Genomic DNA, 18,662 nt, shown 5'->3' with positions numbered 1-18,662 from the left:
TCTCTCTCTCTCTCTCACACACACATTTACACACAGGAATACACACAGAGATGCATGCGGGGACATAATCTATCAGTGAAATCTGAATGGGTATTGACTACTCTTTTTTACACACACACACACACACACACACACACACACACACACACTAGTTTAGAAACAAATTTGACTCCTCTTTTCTCTCACTAGTCAGCACCACCATCTGTCTCCTTGTCAATTACTTCTCTCTCTTCTTCTACTTGCCAGCACCTTTTCTCTCTCTCCTCATTTACATTTACAACACACTCCCATCAAAAAATTAATTCATTTAATTAAAAATTCACATAAATTAAAAAAAATAAAAAAAATTCCACAGGTTGTATCCCACAACACACACACACACACTAGTGGGGTAATAGGAACCGTACTATGAGAAACTAGTGTGTGTAATGTGTGATGTGTAATAACCAAAGCACAAGAAATGGCATCATCTTTTACCTCGAGCCCCTACCTCACCACCCCTACCTCACCACCTCCCCTCCACCTTCACCCTCTTCCCTTCTACAGAAAAAAGTAGCCAGTAATTTTTACTCAATTTAAATTTTTTATTTATTTATCTCTCTGGCCAAAGGAGTAAAAGAAAGAGCTAAGAACAACTCAAAATCACCATTCTTTTTCTTCATTATGTTGCAAAATAAGAAAAGGGTATAAACGTAACAAGGTATATCCTTTTCTCCTTTCCTTCTTCTCTGTGTCTGAAAAAAAACAACAGCATAAAGACTCCACCTTTAACTCTCTTTCTGCTTATTTTTTTGTGGGTTTTGTTTGAAGTTTGAACTGAAATGAAATGGGTTAAAGGGTTTGAATTTTTTAATGATTTTTTATTTTGTTTTAGTTTTTCCTGGAAATTAAAACAAAACCCTCTTTCTATCTGCCCAGGTAAGAAATGTGCTGGTCTATAAGCTAAACAATCACCTGTAATAACATAAAGGTTGCACATTTCTTCACTAAATCTCCTAAAAATATTGGTAAAAAAAAGGTGAATCCAAAAAAAATTGTTTTTTGGCACAGCCCCACCACTTTTCCAGGACCACATTTCTCAAAGACACCACCTTTTCTTTAGAGAGAGAGAGAGAGAGAGAGAGAGAGAGAGAGAGAGAACAACATGGGTTGTGTTGCTTCAAGATTAGAAGAAGAGGAAGAAGTAGTTTCCATATGCAGAGAAAGAAAGCGCCAGCTAAAACTAGCCGTTGAAAGAAGATACGCCCTCGCAGATGCTCACTACAGATACTGTCAATCACTCTACGGAGTTTCCGCCGCCATCAACCTCTTCGTCGCCCGCCATTCCTCGCCACCTTCGCCGTTCTTCATCACATTCCCACCACCTTCTCCGGCGGCGGCGGCGCCGCCGTCTAAAGAAAACGTGGTTTCAAACCCTCTGTTTCTTCAGCAAACCCCAACCGAACCCACCAAGGAATCCATCCCCTGCGGTTCGTGCAGTTCCTCCACGTGTTCAGTCTCTTCGGAGGAGGAAGAAGAGTGTGAGGAAGAGAAGAGAGAGAAGCAAGAAGAACAAGTTTGCGGGTATTTTTACATGAATACCCCTCCTCATGTAATGGCTGCCCCTTCACCGCAGAGGGATTTTGGGTGGGATTTCTTCAACCCTTTTAACAATGTAACCCGGCCCGAAATCCAAAGCGTTTATCACAACAGAATTTCTGAGGAGGAATTGAGGGCTGTGAGAGAACAAGAAGGAATACCAGACCTTGAAGATGAAAGAATGGTGGTGAGAGAGAGAAAGGTTGTTGTGGAGAGAGAAAGGGTTCATGCAGAGAAGGAGACGGTGGAGAATGCTAATGTGGGCCGGGCGGCGGCGGTGGAGAATGCTAACGTGCACCATGCGATGCAGCCACAGCAGAAAGGGCTTACGGTTATCGACACACCGGTGAGAGGGAGAGAGCTTTTGGAGGCTTTAAAAGACATTGAAGATCACTTCATAAGGGCTTATGATTCCGGCAAAGATGTTTCGAGGATGCTCGAGTGCAATAGGGTGCATTTGCAATCTAATCTTGATGAAATTAAAGGTGAACCCTTTATTTTTTTTCCAAGAATCAAGAATTTAAAAAAGTTATGTTTGCTATTTTATGTGGAATATCTAATTTTGTTGAAAAGGGTTGTGTCTTTTTGTGGAGTATGACACTTTACAAATTGTTTGAATGGTCCCCCTCTCTCGATTTTCTTTCTTTATGATGCTTAGGTTGCGATAATACTTAAAAGAATGCATTTTTCTTTTGCTTTTTTTCCTGGAAAATTCCAAATTAATTTTCGATTGTAATTCAATTCACACAACAAAATACAATGCAGAAAACTCGACAAAATTGATTCAAGCGATCACATGGCGTTCCGCTTCTTCACGTTCGTCGACGTGTAAGAGTTTAGTGGCGTCGAATTCGAAAAGCTCTTCGACATGGACGGAGTTTAGTAATGATTTGTTCGATGATTATGGAGGAATGTCTTCTGGTAGCCATTCTCTTACCTTAGGAAGGCTCTATGCCTGGGAAAAGAAACTCTACGAAGAAGTCAAGGTAATAAATGGCCGGATTTAAAAAAAAAAAAAATTGTGATCTTATGTACTTTTGTTATATATGCTTCAATGGTGTAATTGTGTGGTGTAGGATGGAGATAGCATACGAAGAATTTACGAAAGGAAATGCAATCAACTTAGAAATCAAGATGCAAGAGGAGACGAAGGGCTTACAGTTGACAAAAGCATATCATCGGTGAAAGATTTGTACAGCAGAATACTTGTTGCGATTCGTAGTGCTGAAACAATTTCAAACAGAATCGAAAAACTCAGAGACGAAGAACTCGAGCCACAAATAAAGGAATTACTTCAAGGGTAAAAAAAAAAAAAAAATCTAAAATCAAAGTCACTTCTTAATTGAAAAAAAAAGAGAGGAATGTATAAAGTTTTTACTGTTTTACTATTTGTTGCAGTATGACAAGAACCTGGAAAGTTATGTTGGAATCACACGAAATCCAGAACAAGATTATATTTGAAGTGAAAACATTTACCTGTCCTTCGTACGGAAAATTCTGCAACGAATCACATCGGCTTGCTACTCTTCAGCTGGAAATCGAGCTTTTGAATTGGCGTTCGTGTTTCACGGAGTATGTGTCTGCACAGAAGGGCTACATCGAAGCCATATATGGATGGCTATCGAAATTTATTGCACCCGAAACTGAATTTCACTCCAGGAAAAGAAATACTTCCTCTGCTCCTCTACAATTTCGATCCAACGGTCCTCCACTTCTCATAGCATGTCACGATTGGTTGGATTCGATGAACAAGTTGCCTGATAAGGCTGTTTCTTTCGCGATAAAAAGCTGTGCAAAGGATGTTAGAGCTTTGTGGGTCCAGCAAGGACACGAGCAACAACAAAAGAGGAAAGTTGATGGATTGTCCAAAGAATTGGATAGAAAGATTTCGGCTTTCCAAAAAACAGAGAACAGGATTGAGTTTAGTAAAAACACGGAAATTGAAATGGAGGGTCGTTCGGAATCTTTGGTGGAGACCAGTAAGGATATTTTGGATAGTTTTCGTAGAAGGGTTGATCTGGAGAAGGAGAAACATCTCAACTTCATGCAAGAAACAGAGAAGATAACATTAAACGGTTTTCAGACAGGGTTTTGTCGGGTTTTTGAGTCGATGACAGAATTCTCCAGGGCTGTTTTAAGAATGTATAATGACTTGAGCAACATTGAGAATCCCGAGAAAGTAGGGAAACCTACCTGTATAGAGGATTCTCAAGATGAAACTGGTAGCAGATGACACTATTTAAAAAAAAAAAAGATGCTTGTCTAGATTCTTAATGTTGTAACTTAGATTTTCGTCGAAGCAGCTCGCTGAGACATTTGTTTGTTCGATGAATTGCGTGATATTTTATTGCATATTTGTCCATTGTTAGTTTACGTTTGTGATTTTTCACAGAAAAGATAATACAAAAAAGATCCAACATATGTATCAAAGGAACAAATATACTGACATAGGTTTCTGAAAACCATTCCATTTGTACAATGTACACATTCATTACACATTCTAGATAAGGGATTTTTGCTAAACCTTTTTTGGGATGAATAAAAGTTGATCACCTTCTATCTCAAGTACAAGGAGATCAAGAATTGCGAGACGAGTATGAATTCGCTAACAACTGAAGCTGGACTGTGTATTCCCATAAACGGGACTATATCGACCTGCAGCCAATTCTCTACAGCGGACCCCACCACCGCACCGGCTACAAGCCCTCCAATAGTTATAACACTTGCCTTCCCTGCACGAGTGAGAAAAATCAATATTAATTTACAACTTGTTTCACGATTTTATACAAGGAAAAAGCTCGTTTTCGTTACCTAATTTGACGTTTTTCTTGGTCAAAAAGTACAAGGAAGCACCGAAGCTGGTGGCTAAAATAAGACCGGGAACATCAGCACCCGAGTATGGTACCGTGGAAGACTGCGAAGCTCCGTTTACGTATGTTAAGACCATTAGAGCTCCATATACTCCAGCTTGCACGCCTAACTCGCTAGTTGACGGTGCTTCCACTGAAACGGACGAGTTTTTGACCGAAGTCTGAAGCCATTCAGGCATAGGCGGCCCTGTTGTCGGGGCAGGGGCATTTACGGGATTCACATCTGCATAACGGATGTTACTATTTACGACTCTGCCAGCTCTCCGCAGCGATAGGCTCTGCATTAGCAGCATGTCATATGCAGCCTCCACCTGTATGTATATGCTAAGCTTTAAGTAAAACAAATTAAGCATTGTGATTGAATTGCCAGTTATAATGTATCGCCTTAAATTAAAAAAACCACAAAAATCGGAGTTTTTTTCACACACTAAAAAAACACCACAGAAATATGAGCTTTAGCAGAGCCAGTTTAATCACATACATAAAGACAAATAAATGAAACCCTTCCTAGAAAAATTAGATTGAAAATAATAATTTTCATAAAATATGAATTAAATAAAAAAGGCGTTGGGAAAAGGGGAAAAATTGAGGACCTCAGAAATTGCACGATCGTCATCTTTACACGACGCGATAATTGAATTCTTCGCTCGGAGAATATCATCGAACGATGCGCCTTCAGATACGCCCAATACCTTGAGAGCATTCTCCACCGTCATCTCGAACGGCGCAGAGTCGTCGGCTCTGGAGCCGGCTTGCAGCGGCGGAGCCAGCGGGCGGCGGGTGAAAAGCGCACCCCATTGAAATCGGCCGCCCGAATTGAATACCTTAATCGCTGGGTCCTGACCGGTGCGGCGTAAATAGGTTGACCGGTTCAGGTCGGAGCCGGCGACGGTGAGATTGGGCCGGACGGAAAGAGCTGTGGCCATATGCTCTAGTGTAACGGTAGAGCCGTAGAGGCAATAAATAAAAATACTTTGTTTTTTCTTTTTTTGATAATTAATAAAGAAAAATACTTGAGGTGGGGTTTGTTCTCATTATTATTTAGGGTCTTTCTAGGGTGAGATCCCATGTTCTAAACTTTTATGAGATACCCCTTTATATTGCGCCACGTGTCCCTGTCAAAAAATCCAATTTTTCCTCATTTACGTATTGTCGTAAATACCCTTCGTATAATTAATATTTTCAAAAAATCGGCCATTATATATTATTAATGTAATGTCAATTTTACCCTCTATATTTTTAATGCAATTTTAAATATATATTTATTGCTGAATTAAAATTTATAATGTCAATTATATCATTATTCGCCACCGATCCAAAATTGCATCAACCTGAATTCGAACTCGTAACCATCTAAAAACACACAAGAATACTTACCATTAAGACACAACACATAATTGACAATAAACTAACAATACGGATATATATCACAAAGCTACAATTTATAATGGTTATAAAACTTATATAAATAATGTTAAATAAATTATTAATTCTCATATAATTATTATTATTATTATTATTATTATTATATATTAAAAATATCCCATACTAACAAATCTTTATATAATATAATTTAAAAATCTAAGTAAATATTGTTCGACTCGTGTAATTTAAAAATTAATTTCGAAAGAATTTGAAGTTTGAATTGAATCGTAAATTGTAAGATTTAATTAAATCGTAATATTTGAATCAATTAAACTCATGTGTTTTCAATTCAAAAACAATATTCAAAGATTTGATAGATTAAGCTCAACTCATTTCAATTCGTAGACAATATTCAAATATTTGAATCGGTTAAAATCAATAATTTATAATAGCGTATTAATCAATCTGTGTATAGTTAAAGTTTAGTAACTTTTTTATTGAATTTTATTATAAAAAATGATAAAATTTAATTGGTAAAAATCGTAAGATTTAATCGGTTCATGGTTAGATTAAATCTTACGATTTAGGATCTGATTCTTACGATTTTACGAATTAAATTATTATTTTGTTGTTAAAATTGAATTAAAAGGATAGTAGACTTTAATTATAAATAGTTAACTCGATTAATACGTTCTTGTCAGTGGTTGAACTTAATCGATTCAAATTTTTGAATAATATTTACAAATTAAAAGGATTTGCACTTAATTGATTCAAATCATACGCTTTAATTAATCTTATGATTTGATTCTTGCGTAATTTAGGAATTATTTTTTTATGATAAAATTGAATTAAAAATGTATTACACTTTAATTAATAATAGTTAATTTGATTAAGACGTTCTTGTCAATAGTTGAGCGCGCTAATGAATCGATTCAAATATTTGAATAATGTTTACGAATTGAAAGGACTTGAGCTTAATTGGTTCAAATATTACGCTTTGATAAAATATTATGATTTACGATTAGGTTCTTACATGTGTTAGGAATTAAATTTATTATTTTTATGACAAAATTGAATTAAAAAGATATTAGACATTACTTATAAATAGTTAAATCAATTTTGTAACATGTTATGTCAATAGTTAAGCAACTGATTCAAATATTTGAATAATGTTTACTAATTGAAAGGGTTTGTACTTCATCGATTCAAATCTTACTAGTTGATTAAATTAAATATTAAAAGAAAATTCACAATATAATATTTGTAGTATATAATTTTATTTTAAAGTAAGAAAACTACTACTTGGAATGAGTTCTAATTTTTTCTTCTTCTAAATAAACATATTATTTTAATTTTTATTTGGATTTGCCACACTATCGACTAAATAACATAAGTGAGTTTGAATTAAGTTATGCATTTTTTTTATTTAATTGAGCATTCTTTACATTTTTAAATTGTGGATTTTATTAATACTTCTAATATTATATAATTAATGATAGATGTTTGGTGTATTGAACCGCAATTCTTTATATTTTTCAAACTTTATTTTATTAAATTTGTTAATAATTTATTTAATACCATTTAATAATAATGAATGTTGCAATTAATATTTGCATTAACAGTATTTATACAATTATGGTTAAATATTTCATAATAAGTTAATGTGCTTGAATGGTTAGGACTTAGGAGTGTTAAATGTATTAAGAGGTTACAAGTTCGATTTCCAATGAATGTATTTTTTTCGATTATTTATCAAATAAAACTCATTCACAATGAATTTAAATTAATTATTTAATTAAAATATAGTAGGGGGTAAATTAGACAATTCAATGTTAATCAATTTTATATTAATTTAATAAAAAAAATAATCGAAGGATAATTTGGTAAAGTACTTCATTTTTTAGAACATAAGCCATGTTATTTTTCTAGGGTCCAGATTTAATCTTAGAAAATTAATGGTGATTAATGCATATCTCATAAAAGTTTAGAACATGGGGTATCTCACCCTAGAAAGACCCTATTATTTATTTATTATTTATTATGCGTGTAGTTGTTGTTGTTCTAGTTTGGAAGGAAAGAAGATGACGTGGCGTTTCCTTTGGATTTGGATGGATGGTATGTTTGGTTGCGTACGGGATTATGGAGATTTGGACTGGTGGAAGTGAAATTAATCAAAATTCTCATTTACTATTCTTGGTCTTTTTCTAACAATTTATTTAATATCATTTCAACATTATTATTGTATTTACTACAAAAAGTCCTTCAGTTATGGTTTAATATTGATAACCTGTTGACCTAACTCTCTATATAGTATATACCATTATTATTTTTTGAAGATGTTTCATCTAATTAATATATATTTTCAGTACTATGAATAGCTAATTTGACTAGCATAGAATAATTGTTCTAAACTAAGATCAAATTCTTTTGTATGATTATTAATTAAATTGTCAAAAATGTCAATTTTAAAATTTATATTTAGGGACCCTATATATCAAGACCGGTAGGTGTCGCATCTAAATACATCAGTGTTTTGAAATTGAAATCGATAATTTTAATTTATGTAAATATTAATAAAATATGACACTAATATTATTTTTAGGAGTATTTTGATTTTATCTGAACTTTTGTGGCTGTAGTTAAGGTCAATTTGTTTCTTGTTTTTTTTGCTTTCATAAAAATAAAAAATAAGTGGAATTAAATGAACAAAAAAATTATAGACCTCAATAATGATTGTCAAGTGGTGCACATGAAATTGGCTAAATTTGGACGCAATATTCTATAATTATTATTGTGGTTGGGCCTCACAAAAGAAAGAGTGTCGACTCTGCCAATAGCAAAAACAGAAGAAAACATGTTGGCCGGATGACCCGGCCCATTTTCCCGAACTGTATTAGCAATTTCAGAACCGGGTTTTGTTGCCGAGCAGAGGATCAAACAGTGTCTCCCGCCGAACAGCAGCAGCAGCAGAAGAAGAAGAAAGTTGTGATTGTCGGTTCGGGCTGGGCCGGGCTTGGCGCTGCTCACCATCTCTGCAAACAGGTATTACTCTTATTTGTTTTGTTTTATTTTATTTTATTTCATTTTCTACTGGAAAAAAATTGCTGATCAAAACCTTGTCTGTATTTTGGGTTTTAGGGATTTGATGTTACGGTTCTGGAAGGAGGTTATGAACTTGGCCCCAAATCCAAGTCAATTACACCAGATGACGCCGCTATTCGTGGTAATTAATGAGTTTTACTTTCTCTTAATTTTAGATTAATTATTATGCTATGTTAATGTTACTGCTGTAGTTCGATTGCTTTAAAATTTGTAACGGTGAAGAACTAGGTTGTTCTGATAGCTTTCTTGTACATTTAATAATGATGTTAGGTTTTTGGTATCCGTATCGAAATATATTTAACTTGGTTGATGAACTTGGTGTCGAACCCTTTACGAGTTGGACAAAATCGGCTCAATTTTCAGAAAATGGTCTCGAGGTAAGCTAAAATCAGCTCCTTCATTCTTTTGAAATCGGAATACATAATACTTATTTACGTCACTTCATTATTCTCCGATGCAATTTGATACATCGAATGTTATTAGTGTCTGAAATATTACAATTATTTTGTTTTTTGTTTTTTGTTTTTTAAGGTTGAGTATCCAATATTCAAAGACTCGCCGTCACTGCCTACTCCATTCGGGACATTATTCAACACACAGGCATGCCTCTCATGAACTTTAGCTTGTTCAACACTAAGTTGAAAGCCCCGTTTTCTTTTTATTTTATAAAAAACCTAATTAAATTACCTCAAAAAAATCGTAGTTTGTTCGACTACCTATCATCGATCGGTTGACATCACTTCCACTAATGGCTGCAGGTATTCTCATCCAGGGTCTTATATATTAAATGAGATACGTAAATTCTTTTTATTTTATTTTATTTTATCGATCCTTCGGCCTTTAACTACTACTTCTGTTTGCAGTGATCGATTTTGACAACACCGACTCTTCATGGAGAAAATACGATCCGAGTAAGAAAAAGATAATTGTATATTATTGTGAACTTTCTGCATATATTTTGTATAAAATCCAAGTGGATAATTATTTTGGGTAATTTTTCAAGTATTTGAAATGTTTAGTCACCGCAAGGGAGCTGTTTAAACAATTCGGATGCTCTGAGAGAATCTTTCGTGATGTTTTCGATCCATTAATTCAAGTGGGATTGTTTGCTCCATCTGAGCAATGTAGTGCTGCTGCAACTCTCTCGATGCTATATTACTTCGTTGTAGCAAATCAGGTTTGGTAAATCATTAATTGTTTTTTCTTGATTTTATTTGTTTAATGGATTTAATTTATTTTGTATGGATTGGTGCAGAGAAATTTCGATTCAGTGTGGTGTTGTGGAACAACAAGGGAGAAAATATTTTTGCCATGGAAAGATTTATTGAAAAGCCAAGGTTGCAGATTTCTCGAGGGAAGGAGAGTTACAGATATAGTGCTTAATGAAGAAACGGGATGCGTTTCTCAAGTTATATGTGATAAAGAGAGTTTTAAGGCCGATGCTTCGATATTCGCTGTTGGAATTTCCACTCTGCAAGAAATTGTCCAAAGAAGGTGTATATACTCTACTAAAATATTTTAGAGTAGCATCGACTTTTCTTTTTTCTTTCCCCGTTAATCTTTTGGATGTAATTGTCAGTTATGTTATGCAGTGCAGCATTATGTGCAAGAGAAGAGTTTCTTAAAGTAATGAAACTGAGCAGCACAGACTTGCTTACGGTTAAGCTTTGGTTTGATAGAAAGGTATCTTGGATTAATTGTTTTTGTTTTTTTATTATTTATTTATTATTATACTCCAAGAATATCTTTGAGCATTAGAAAAATTCTTTCTCCTTTTCTATTTATTTTTTATATTTTATTATCAAACAGGTTAGCATGCCGTATGCAAGCAACGTGTCTTCTGGATTCGACAATGCTTGCGCATGGACTTTTTTCGACTTGAGTACGATATATGATGAGTATAAAGACAGTACATCGACAATCATCCAAGCTGATTTTGTAATAATAACTTGTTAAATGTTAATAAATATCTCTCTCTATAACATTCTCTCTCTAACATTTTTCGTCTGATGATTAAGTGCAGTATCATGCGAATGACTTGTTGCCTCTTAAGGATGAGAAAATAGTCGAAAAAGTGATGTCATGTCTTTCAATGTGTATCAAGGACATTGAAAATGCAACTGTTCTTGATCAAGAAATCGGAAGATATCCAAAATTCCACACTCATTTCTTTCCAGGTGAAACGGACTCTCATCTTCTAATAATTACAAAGCTTCCCCATATTTTCTTTACGATTAATCTAACAAAAAATCCAATTATAATTTTGTTAAAAGGCTCGTATAAGTACACGATGAGAGGATCAACATCTTTCCCTAATGTTTACATGGCTGGAGATTGGGTAGTAAACCGACACGGCTCATGGTCACAGGTAAATATTTTTGTAAAAAAAAAATACTATTTTATATATTTAATTCGAATTATAATAAGTTTTGTATTTATTTTTCGGTGTAGGAGAAATCTTACGTGAGCGGGCTTGAGGCAGCCAATAGAGTGGTGGACTATTTAGAGGAAGGAGTTTTCGCTAAAATAGTGCCGGTTCAAGAAGATGAACCGCATATTCAGTCACTCAGAAACTTGAATAAAAATCTCTATGATGTAAGAGCACAACTTCCATGGTTTAACTATTTTATTCAGTAATCCTAAGTCTGTATATATTTGTTGCTGTCTGTGTGTTTTTGAAAGTTGTACATTTGTCCAACAATATTAATGATGTTCTGTATATAATACAATTAGATGGTGGTGTATGATTTTTATTTTTTTCGTATAAATAACTTGCAAACTCAATCTAACGACCGCAAATATCCGGAAAAATAGGGCCCAAGTAGACCTTTGGAATTAGTGGGTTGGGTCCAATTTCATTAACAACCACCCAATAGTTCGATATTTCATATTTTATTTATAATTAATTATAACAAAAAAAATATTTGAAAATGATATGAGAGGTAATAATAGTTCGAGATAATAATTAATTATGATTGTTGAGATTACTAATTGAAGTAAAATTATAAGTCAGATGCTAATCATACAATAATCTCAAAGACCATGTAATTAATTCAAAAAGAAAAAGATAATAAATAAATCCCTCCCCCCAAAAAGAATATTCGATTAGGCTGTTCTGTCAACAAGGTCCCACCAAGCCCAACAAAAAATACATGTCCTACTTCTCCGATATGAGATTATTGGGACCCATTACAATTGTTACTGCTCATCACATTTCTCATTTTCGATTAAACTATACACAGCTTAATTTGACCCAAAATTGATTTCTGAATTAGTTGATTTTATCAAGTTGTATTTAGCCAAGATTTGTTAAACCGTTATATTAAGTGACGTAATCTAAATATAATAGAATCTCGATAAATTAATAGTTTTGTAAATCAATAGAATTTAGTTGGTCCCAACTATATTAATTTATAGACGTTTAATTGTATTGTACGTGACTCCGAATATATCAGAGATGTTCGAAAGTGAATTTACGATGATGCTCAAATTAGCCAAATTGTTGCAGACGATAAGTTGTTCAAATTATGTGACGTAACCTTGTAAAATCGAAAGTTTCGGTTCGTTTTTTACTAGAGTTTTTGTAGAATTGGAATCTGCAACGTACTATGGAATCTTTTTCAACTTGAATTTTTTTATGCAGATAAATTTTGTAGATCTCCATTGCATATTTGAGCATTGTAGGCATAATAATTCATTTAATTAGACTTGTTGAGTTTATAAAATTCAATTAGTAAACCATTAATTTAACTAGACTTTGATTGAGCCTGTATCTCACCACTTGTTTTATTTAATTAGATTCTTGATCAATCACTCAGTACCATTCTTTTTTTGATAAGCCAATCACTCAGTACCTTTGCATTTGGCAATTAATTTTTTTTTTTTGTACAACTTTTTAAAAGTTCTATATACTATGCAATAACAAATTTATGTAGAGGAAGCAGTAATTTCTGGACCAATAACATCTTAAATAATGCAATAACTATATAATAATTAATAATCTGAATTTTACAAAAAAAATTAAAAAATAATAATAATATTAATGACATCACGAGTCACGACTGGATTGAAATTACAGAGAAATCATTTAAAATATGCGAAAACACAAATAATAGAATTATTTATTTCGACCATCAGATCTCAGTTTCGTGTTTGCTCTGCCCATCATCCGTCTCATCTTTTTCTCCAACTGCCCTCCGCCCTTTCTCGCGCTCTCGGATTGGAAAACAAATCAGCAAAAAAGGTATGCAGCTTTCCAGATCCAATTTCAGAATCTCCAATTTCAATAGTATAAGACTTGTTCGCCATTGATTGTTTTCTCGGCGACTTTTTGATTTATATGCATCGCATCTGCTTGAATTTACTTCGTTTAGGATACTCGCCGAGTTATCCGTTGGAGTAATTGATGGAGTTGAATGATGAATTACTTCGTAGTTTTGCATATTGTTTGTGATTTTGTGGTGTCTGTATATATATATCTATATATATATATATTGTGTGATGTATCGGCAATCGTCTCTGTATTTGTCACTGATTTTATTAGTGGTGATCCAATCTGAAAGGTCAAATGCTTATGGTTAAGAGGTGATTTCAAGAGATGATGAAGTAGGTTGAAGTGTGTTAGCAGGAATTGTTGTTTAGAATCTATAACTTTATGCAACTGAAGTCAGTTGCTTCAATTACCATTTTGTTGAGTCATTTTTAATTCCTTGTTTGATCTCTGATATTGTGAATCGTGCAGGTTAAATATGGGTAAGGAAAACAACGTTGACATGGAGGAGGGAACTCTGGAGATTGGAATGGGTATGTTGACATGGTGTACAGTTGCTTATATATATATACCAACATCTGTAACCAACCATATGCCATTCGTTACTCTAAGATGTTCGTCTATATTTGCCTGTCTGTGGATGATTTAAGTTAAGAATGTGAAATTGAATTACCTTAATGGTCGAATGTGTAACTAGCTCTCCGAGCATGCAGTAATCTTGCCTAGACTCGTATATTTTCATCATAGCAGAATGAGATACAACTTTATGAACTTCCAGAAGTCTTAGTATGATGTTTACTGATTAGCACTTGGAAGCTCTAAAAGAAGATAACAGTTAAAATATAGATTTTTCTTGGCATTTCTTATTTGTTGTTAGCTGTTTTCCGAGTACGAGCAAGTAATTTGCACTTTGATTTTTATTAGATTCTTATGCTCGAGAAATGTCTTAATACCATTAAAGAACATTATCCAGGGAAACTGCATCTTTAATAAATGTCAATAATACTATCTGCCAGTGTCAATGGATGTACTTTTAGGCCAATTTCGGGCACTATGACTGCCTGAGGTTTGATGTAAAGAAATATTGATGATAGGAAAATATTTACTCATTTCCGCTTCTTATATATGTTTTCTCCATATTTTACACATTTTCATACACTTTTTTATTCTTAAATATTTTGCAGAATATAGAACTGTCTCTGGAGTTGCTGGTCCTCTGGTTATTCTTGACAAAGTCAAGGTGAATTTCTGCTGCTCGTTACCATTTCTTCTTTGTGTATCATCATTTACACATACTTCTTTAGGTATGTATGAATGTAGATTTTTGAAGTGTGAACAGAATCATTTAGTTTTCTTTTGAAACTATGCCAGGGACCCAAGTACCAGGAAATTGTCAACATTCGCTTAGGAGACGGAACAACCCGTCGTGGACAAGTTTTGGAGGTTGATGGCGAGAAAGCTGTGGTTCAGGTGAGCGTAGTTAAATGCTCATCTTTTACTCCTTCAATGGGGTTCATTATCTTATTCCCAAGTCAATATATTATGAGGTCTGTACAATCATGTGCCAGCGTTGATTCTGGTACTTATGTATCATAAAAAACAGTATTATAGTCTCATTAATATCTACAACAAGTACATGCACCCTTTTCTCTCTTGCTTCTTTATAGTTTCAATGATGATCTGTTGAGATTTCTGCTTAAGAGATCCCTTTCCTTGAATTGTTGTCAGACAGATTTTTGCATTGCCTATTTTCACAATTTTAATGACTATTTGTTTTACCTTGTTCTATTGATCAGGTTTTTGAAGGGACTTCTGGAATTGACAACAAATATACTACTGTCCAGTTTACAGGGGAGGTACAGTATATCCAACTTACCCCCTCTTGTTTTCCTCTCTGAGAATCACTAATGCAATGTTCCACATTTAAATTTTTTAATACTGTCAACTGTGGGGGTTGAGTCAGGGTGTAGATTGTTCCACTTATGGTTATAGGCTAACAATAGAGTCTATCAGTGATACCGTCACCAGTCTTGGCTAACAATTGACCTGCTCATGCTAATTCTTAGCCAGCTTAGTACTTTAGATTACTGATTCTTTGAAATTGGGATGGCAATGGGCTTAACTTGAGCAGTGCTAAATTGTTGTGGTCTAAAAAAGCACTCTAGAAAGCAGGCACCTATTAATGAATTCCTGAGTACTGATTTGTTTAGGAGTTCCGTTTTTGCTGAATCCTTTTATCCCAATTGTTAGTGCATCGTCATTTAAAAAAAATGAGATTCACTCCTGGTGCCTTTTCACTTCTTATTTATTTATTTTTTAACTTGCTTACAGGTTTTAAAGACGCCTGTCTCATTGGACATGCTTGGTCGTATTTTTAATGGTTCAGGGAAACCTATTGACAATGGGCCTCCTATTCTTCCTGAGGCTTACTTGGATATATCTGGTTAGTGTCAGTGCAGTTTCAAGTAGCGTATGCGTGTCCAGTGACTGTGTTTGATGTATTCTCTATCTCTTACCTGTTTGCGACAGGGAGTTCAATTAATCCTAGTGAGAGAACCTATCCTGAAGAAATGATACAGACAGGAATTTCCACTATTGATGTCATGAACTCGATTGCCCGAGGACAGAAAATTCCTCTGTTTTCTGCTGCTGGTCTTCCCCACAATGAAATAGCTGCTCAGATATGTCGTCAAGCTGGTTTGGTGAAACGGTTGGAGCAAACTGACAATCTTCTTCAGGTATATGGTCACCAGCTAAAACAATTAGATTTCTGACCTTACATTCTTAATTAATAGTTTAATACTCATATCAATGTTTACTTTGTTACTGTGTGCTTTCAGTATGCTGTTTCTTGACAGAATGGAATGTCCATTGCTGTTTGATTTTGGTCTTATCATGTATTGAAGTCCCAGTCTCATTTCATCGCGCTAAAGCAAAGAGGAAATATACTCTTTATTTTTTCAAGAGAACCTCAATTCAGGCTAGGGATATGTATTTAACTTCACAGCCACCTGACATTTTTGGAAAAAAATATGCTTAGAGTTTAGAATGACTTTCAGACTTAGTTCATGACTGTATTCTACGATTCAAAATATTTTGATATCTTGAGGTGATTGTATCTGTATTACCATGATCCTTATGATCTACCCTATGCCGCAGGATGGTGAAGAGGACAATTTTGCTATCGTCTTTGCAGCTATGGGAGTCAACATGGAGACAGCTCAGTTCTTCAAACGTGATTTTGAGGAAAATGGATCTATGGAGAGAGTGACCCTTTTCCTGAACTTGGTACACATGCTTATCATCTTCTGAGATATGTATATTTTTTTGTTACATAAAATCTTGTGTCCTTTTCTGATATCACCTCTCTACAGGCCAATGATCCAACAATTGAACGTATCATTACTCCTCGTATTGCTCTGACTACTGCAGAATATTTAGCATATGAATGCGGGAAGCATGTCCTTGTCATATTGACAGATATGAGTTCTTACGCTGATGCTCTTCGTGAGGTAACATCTTCAAAAGCATCCAGCTTTCTCAGCTATATCGACTGATGATTTTTCCTTATTTAACAGTTTATTATTTGAAGTCTACGGTTCCTCTAACATTTACTGGTAGTTATCGAGTGCTATGTATCTATTTTTTCTCAATATAAGTACTTAATGCCTTCTTAGGTGTCTGCTGCTCGGGAGGAAGTGCCTGGAAGACGTGGATATCCTGGTTACATGTACACTGATCTGGCAACCATCTATGAACGAGCTGGACGTATTGAAGGGAGAAAGGGATCTATCACCCAAATTCCTATTTTAACCATGCCTAATGATGGTAAGATATACATTTTAACATCGAACATGGCAATTACTTTTTATTGCCCCCCTCCTTGGTGTTGGTGAATCAATCTTATTCTATTTTTCTCCTTTGAATCGGCCAGATATTACACATCCAACTCCAGATTTGACTGGTTATATTACCGAAGGGCAGATATATGTTGACAGACAACTTCAGAATAGACAGGTGAAAAGAGATTTATGCTATCAAACTACTCTTTTATAGATCTTATACGAATCATTACACCATCTTTGAACTTTGAGGCAACCTCTTAAAATTATTAGACAAGGTAACTGTATGCATCGCATATATATGATACCTGATAAGGGTGAGACTTTATCATTCAGCATTGTGTACATTTTGTGCATCCTCTTCTTTGATGATATCAACGTGTTTTTCTCTCTTGGGTTGTGTTCTTAAATTTGGCTGATTAAATGTTTCCTGCGTGAACTTACAGATATACCCTCCAATCAATGTGCTGCCATCCTTGTCTCGTCTAATGAAGGTATGTTGAAAAATTGTGCATTTTGTTTTGTATGACACATGCAGGAGTGATAGGATATTCTGAAGCCACGATAATTACTGTGGATTCAATGTTTTGCAGAGTGCCATTGGTGAGGGCATGACTCGTAGGGATCACTCCGATGTGTCTAACCAGGTATATGATCTAACATAGGACTGACGACATGCTCTAGCAGTTCCATTCATTCATTAAATGTATTTTGCTGATATATTTATTTGATTTTATTGTATGCCTAGCTATATGCCAACTATGCCATTGGGAAGGATGTTCAGGCAATGAAAGCTGTGGTTGGAGAAGAAGCTCTTTCCTCAGAAGATCTGGTCTGTTATTTTTGCATAATTTTGCTTTAATATATCATTATATCAAGTGAAATAATCAGGTTTACTAATATATATCCGTTGACGTACATTGTACAGCTATATCTAGAGTTCCTCGATAAATTTGAGAGGAAATTCGTTGCACAAGGGGCATATGACACCCGTAACATCTTCCAGTCACTCGATCTAGCATGGACACTACTCCGAATCTTTCCAAGGGAACTTCTTCATCGTATTCCAGCAAAGACACTCGACCAATTCTACAGCAGGGATGCATCTAATTAATGAGGAAAGAGACATGCTCTTGGATCGGGTACATGCTCTTGGATCGGGTCTGTGTTTTTGTTTTTTGTAATTGCGCTTTGTGATATATTATTGTTTGATGTGTATTTGGTTGGTTGGTTTATCTCTATCTGGTTATAAATTAATAAGCCTTGAGATATTTGATGAGCCCACGGAAGCCAAGGCTCTTCGGCAGGAAAAAGAAAACATCCTTATTTTTTCAGAAAAAAAAGGAACCAGATAGATCATGTGATTCGTTTAAATTATTGCCTCGTTCTAGATAAGTTGACCGTTTGGCTTCTTAAATTTGAACATTTTGTGGTTCGACGACATTTTGTAGCCATCGTCATGCATTTCCATTGTTTTCTCATGTTAAGAGGTTAAGACATTGTTTTGATCGAACTTTATGTTGCTGGACAACTTATTTTTCTGTATTATTATTATTAAATAAATAAATAAGAGTTGTTTCTGGCTGTTATGTGTTTTTGAATGAAATACATTATGAACTTGATGTCATATCATAT

At 34.6% G+C, this 18,662-nt stretch overlaps 4 protein-coding genes across 5 annotated transcripts; 3 read left to right on the top strand and 1 right to left on the bottom strand.

The window, feature by feature from the left end:
- Positions 1-99: 99 nt before the first annotated feature.
- LOC105957787 (protein ALTERED PHOSPHATE STARVATION RESPONSE 1) lies at positions 100-3,944 on the top strand. 2 transcript variants are annotated; one of them, XM_012981747.2, is made up of 5 exons: positions 100-700; positions 919-2,063; positions 2,344-2,564; positions 2,655-2,878; positions 2,977-3,944. In XM_012981747.2, the coding sequence occupies exons 2-5, from the start codon at positions 1,145-1,147 to the stop codon at positions 3,809-3,811; spliced, it is 2,199 nt and encodes a 732-aa protein (XP_012837201.2). In that variant the 5' UTR covers positions 100-700; positions 919-1,144; the 3' UTR covers positions 3,812-3,944. The 2 variants fall into 2 exon arrangements, with proteins under 2 accessions (XP_012837201.2, XP_088678049.1); XM_088821923.1 differs by having other exon boundaries at positions 120-2,063.
- Positions 3,945-3,999: 55 nt separating this feature from the next.
- LOC105957788 (protein CHAPERONE-LIKE PROTEIN OF POR1, chloroplastic) lies at positions 4,000-5,490 on the bottom strand. The gene is made up of 3 exons (XM_012981748.2): positions 5,042-5,490; positions 4,390-4,759; positions 4,000-4,310 (listed from the first exon to the last, which is right to left on the bottom strand). Exons 1-3 carry the CDS (start codon positions 5,372-5,374, stop codon positions 4,135-4,137), a joined length of 879 nt encoding a protein of 292 aa, XP_012837202.2. The 5' UTR covers positions 5,375-5,490; the 3' UTR covers positions 4,000-4,134.
- A 3,075-nt stretch (positions 5,491-8,565) lies between these two features.
- LOC105957789 (uncharacterized) lies at positions 8,566-11,683 on the top strand. Its single transcript, XM_012981750.2, has 13 exons — positions 8,566-8,855; positions 8,952-9,036; positions 9,186-9,292; positions 9,447-9,515; positions 9,619-9,673; positions 9,779-9,826; positions 9,935-10,092; positions 10,171-10,409; positions 10,508-10,598; positions 10,725-10,853; positions 10,939-11,092; positions 11,189-11,283; positions 11,367-11,683. The coding sequence occupies exons 1-13, from the start codon at positions 8,679-8,681 to the stop codon at positions 11,550-11,552; spliced, it is 1,593 nt and encodes a 530-aa protein (XP_012837204.2). The 5' UTR covers positions 8,566-8,678; the 3' UTR covers positions 11,553-11,683.
- A 1,168-nt stretch (positions 11,684-12,851) lies between these two features.
- On the top strand, positions 12,852-18,616 carry LOC105957790 (V-type proton ATPase subunit B 2). Its single transcript, XM_012981751.2, has 15 exons — positions 12,852-13,158; positions 13,657-13,718; positions 14,370-14,425; positions 14,557-14,655; positions 14,982-15,041; positions 15,517-15,628; positions 15,715-15,923; positions 16,345-16,473; positions 16,560-16,697; positions 16,863-17,013; positions 17,120-17,202; positions 17,474-17,521; positions 17,621-17,674; positions 17,776-17,859; positions 17,956-18,616. Exons 2-15 carry the CDS (start codon positions 13,664-13,666, stop codon positions 18,139-18,141), a joined length of 1,464 nt encoding a protein of 487 aa, XP_012837205.1. The 5' UTR covers positions 12,852-13,158; positions 13,657-13,663; the 3' UTR covers positions 18,142-18,616.
- Positions 18,617-18,662: the final 46 nt, after the last annotated feature.

The sequence above is a fragment of the Erythranthe guttata genome, chromosome 2, assembly GCF_056151865.1.
Source record: "Erythranthe guttata isolate IM_541 chromosome 2, IM_541, whole genome shotgun sequence".
In the NCBI taxonomy this organism is placed as follows: domain Eukaryota; kingdom Viridiplantae; phylum Streptophyta; class Magnoliopsida; order Lamiales; family Phrymaceae; genus Erythranthe; species Erythranthe guttata.
The sequence above is the reverse complement of the archived record's forward strand: the minus strand, read 5'-3'. Positions and strand labels throughout refer to the sequence as shown.

Excerpts from the sequence above, each read along its gene's own strand:
- LOC105957789 (XM_012981750.2), top strand. The coding sequence starts at position 8,679 with ATGACCCGGCCCATTTTCCCGAACTGTATTAGCAATTTCAGAACCGGG. Across the intron at positions 9,827-9,934 it reads ATGGAGAAAATACGATCCGA|TCACCGCAAGGGAGCTGTTT; the intron begins GTAAGAAAAAGA and ends TGAAATGTTTAG. Across the intron at positions 10,410-10,507 it reads CAAGAAATTGTCCAAAGAAG|TGCAGCATTATGTGCAAGAG; the intron begins GTGTATATACTC and ends TATGTTATGCAG.
- LOC105957787 (XM_012981747.2), top strand. The coding sequence starts at position 1,145 with ATGGGTTGTGTTGCTTCAAGATTAGAAGAAGAGGAAGAAGTAGTTTCC. Across the intron at positions 2,064-2,343 it reads TAATCTTGATGAAATTAAAG|AAAACTCGACAAAATTGATT; the intron begins GTGAACCCTTTA and ends AATACAATGCAG. Across the intron at positions 2,879-2,976 it reads ATAAAGGAATTACTTCAAGG|TATGACAAGAACCTGGAAAG; the intron begins GTAAAAAAAAAA and ends TATTTGTTGCAG.
- LOC105957790 (XM_012981751.2), top strand. The coding sequence starts at position 13,664 with ATGGGTAAGGAAAACAACGTTGACATGGAGGAGGGAACTCTGGAGATT. Across the intron at positions 16,474-16,559 it reads TGACCCTTTTCCTGAACTTG|GCCAATGATCCAACAATTGA; the intron begins GTACACATGCTT and ends ACCTCTCTACAG. Across the intron at positions 16,698-16,862 it reads ACGCTGATGCTCTTCGTGAG|GTGTCTGCTGCTCGGGAGGA; the intron begins GTAACATCTTCA and ends ATGCCTTCTTAG.
- LOC105957788 (XM_012981748.2), bottom strand. The coding sequence starts at position 5,374 with ATGGCCACAGCTCTTTCCGTCCGGCCCAATCTCACCGTCGCCGGCTCC. Across the intron at positions 4,760-5,041 it reads ACGATCGTGCAATTTCTGAG|GTGGAGGCTGCATATGACAT; the intron begins GTCCTCAATTTT and ends ATATACATACAG. Across the intron at positions 4,311-4,389 it reads CAAGAAAAACGTCAAATTAG|GGAAGGCAAGTGTTATAACT; the intron begins GTAACGAAAACG and ends TCACTCGTGCAG.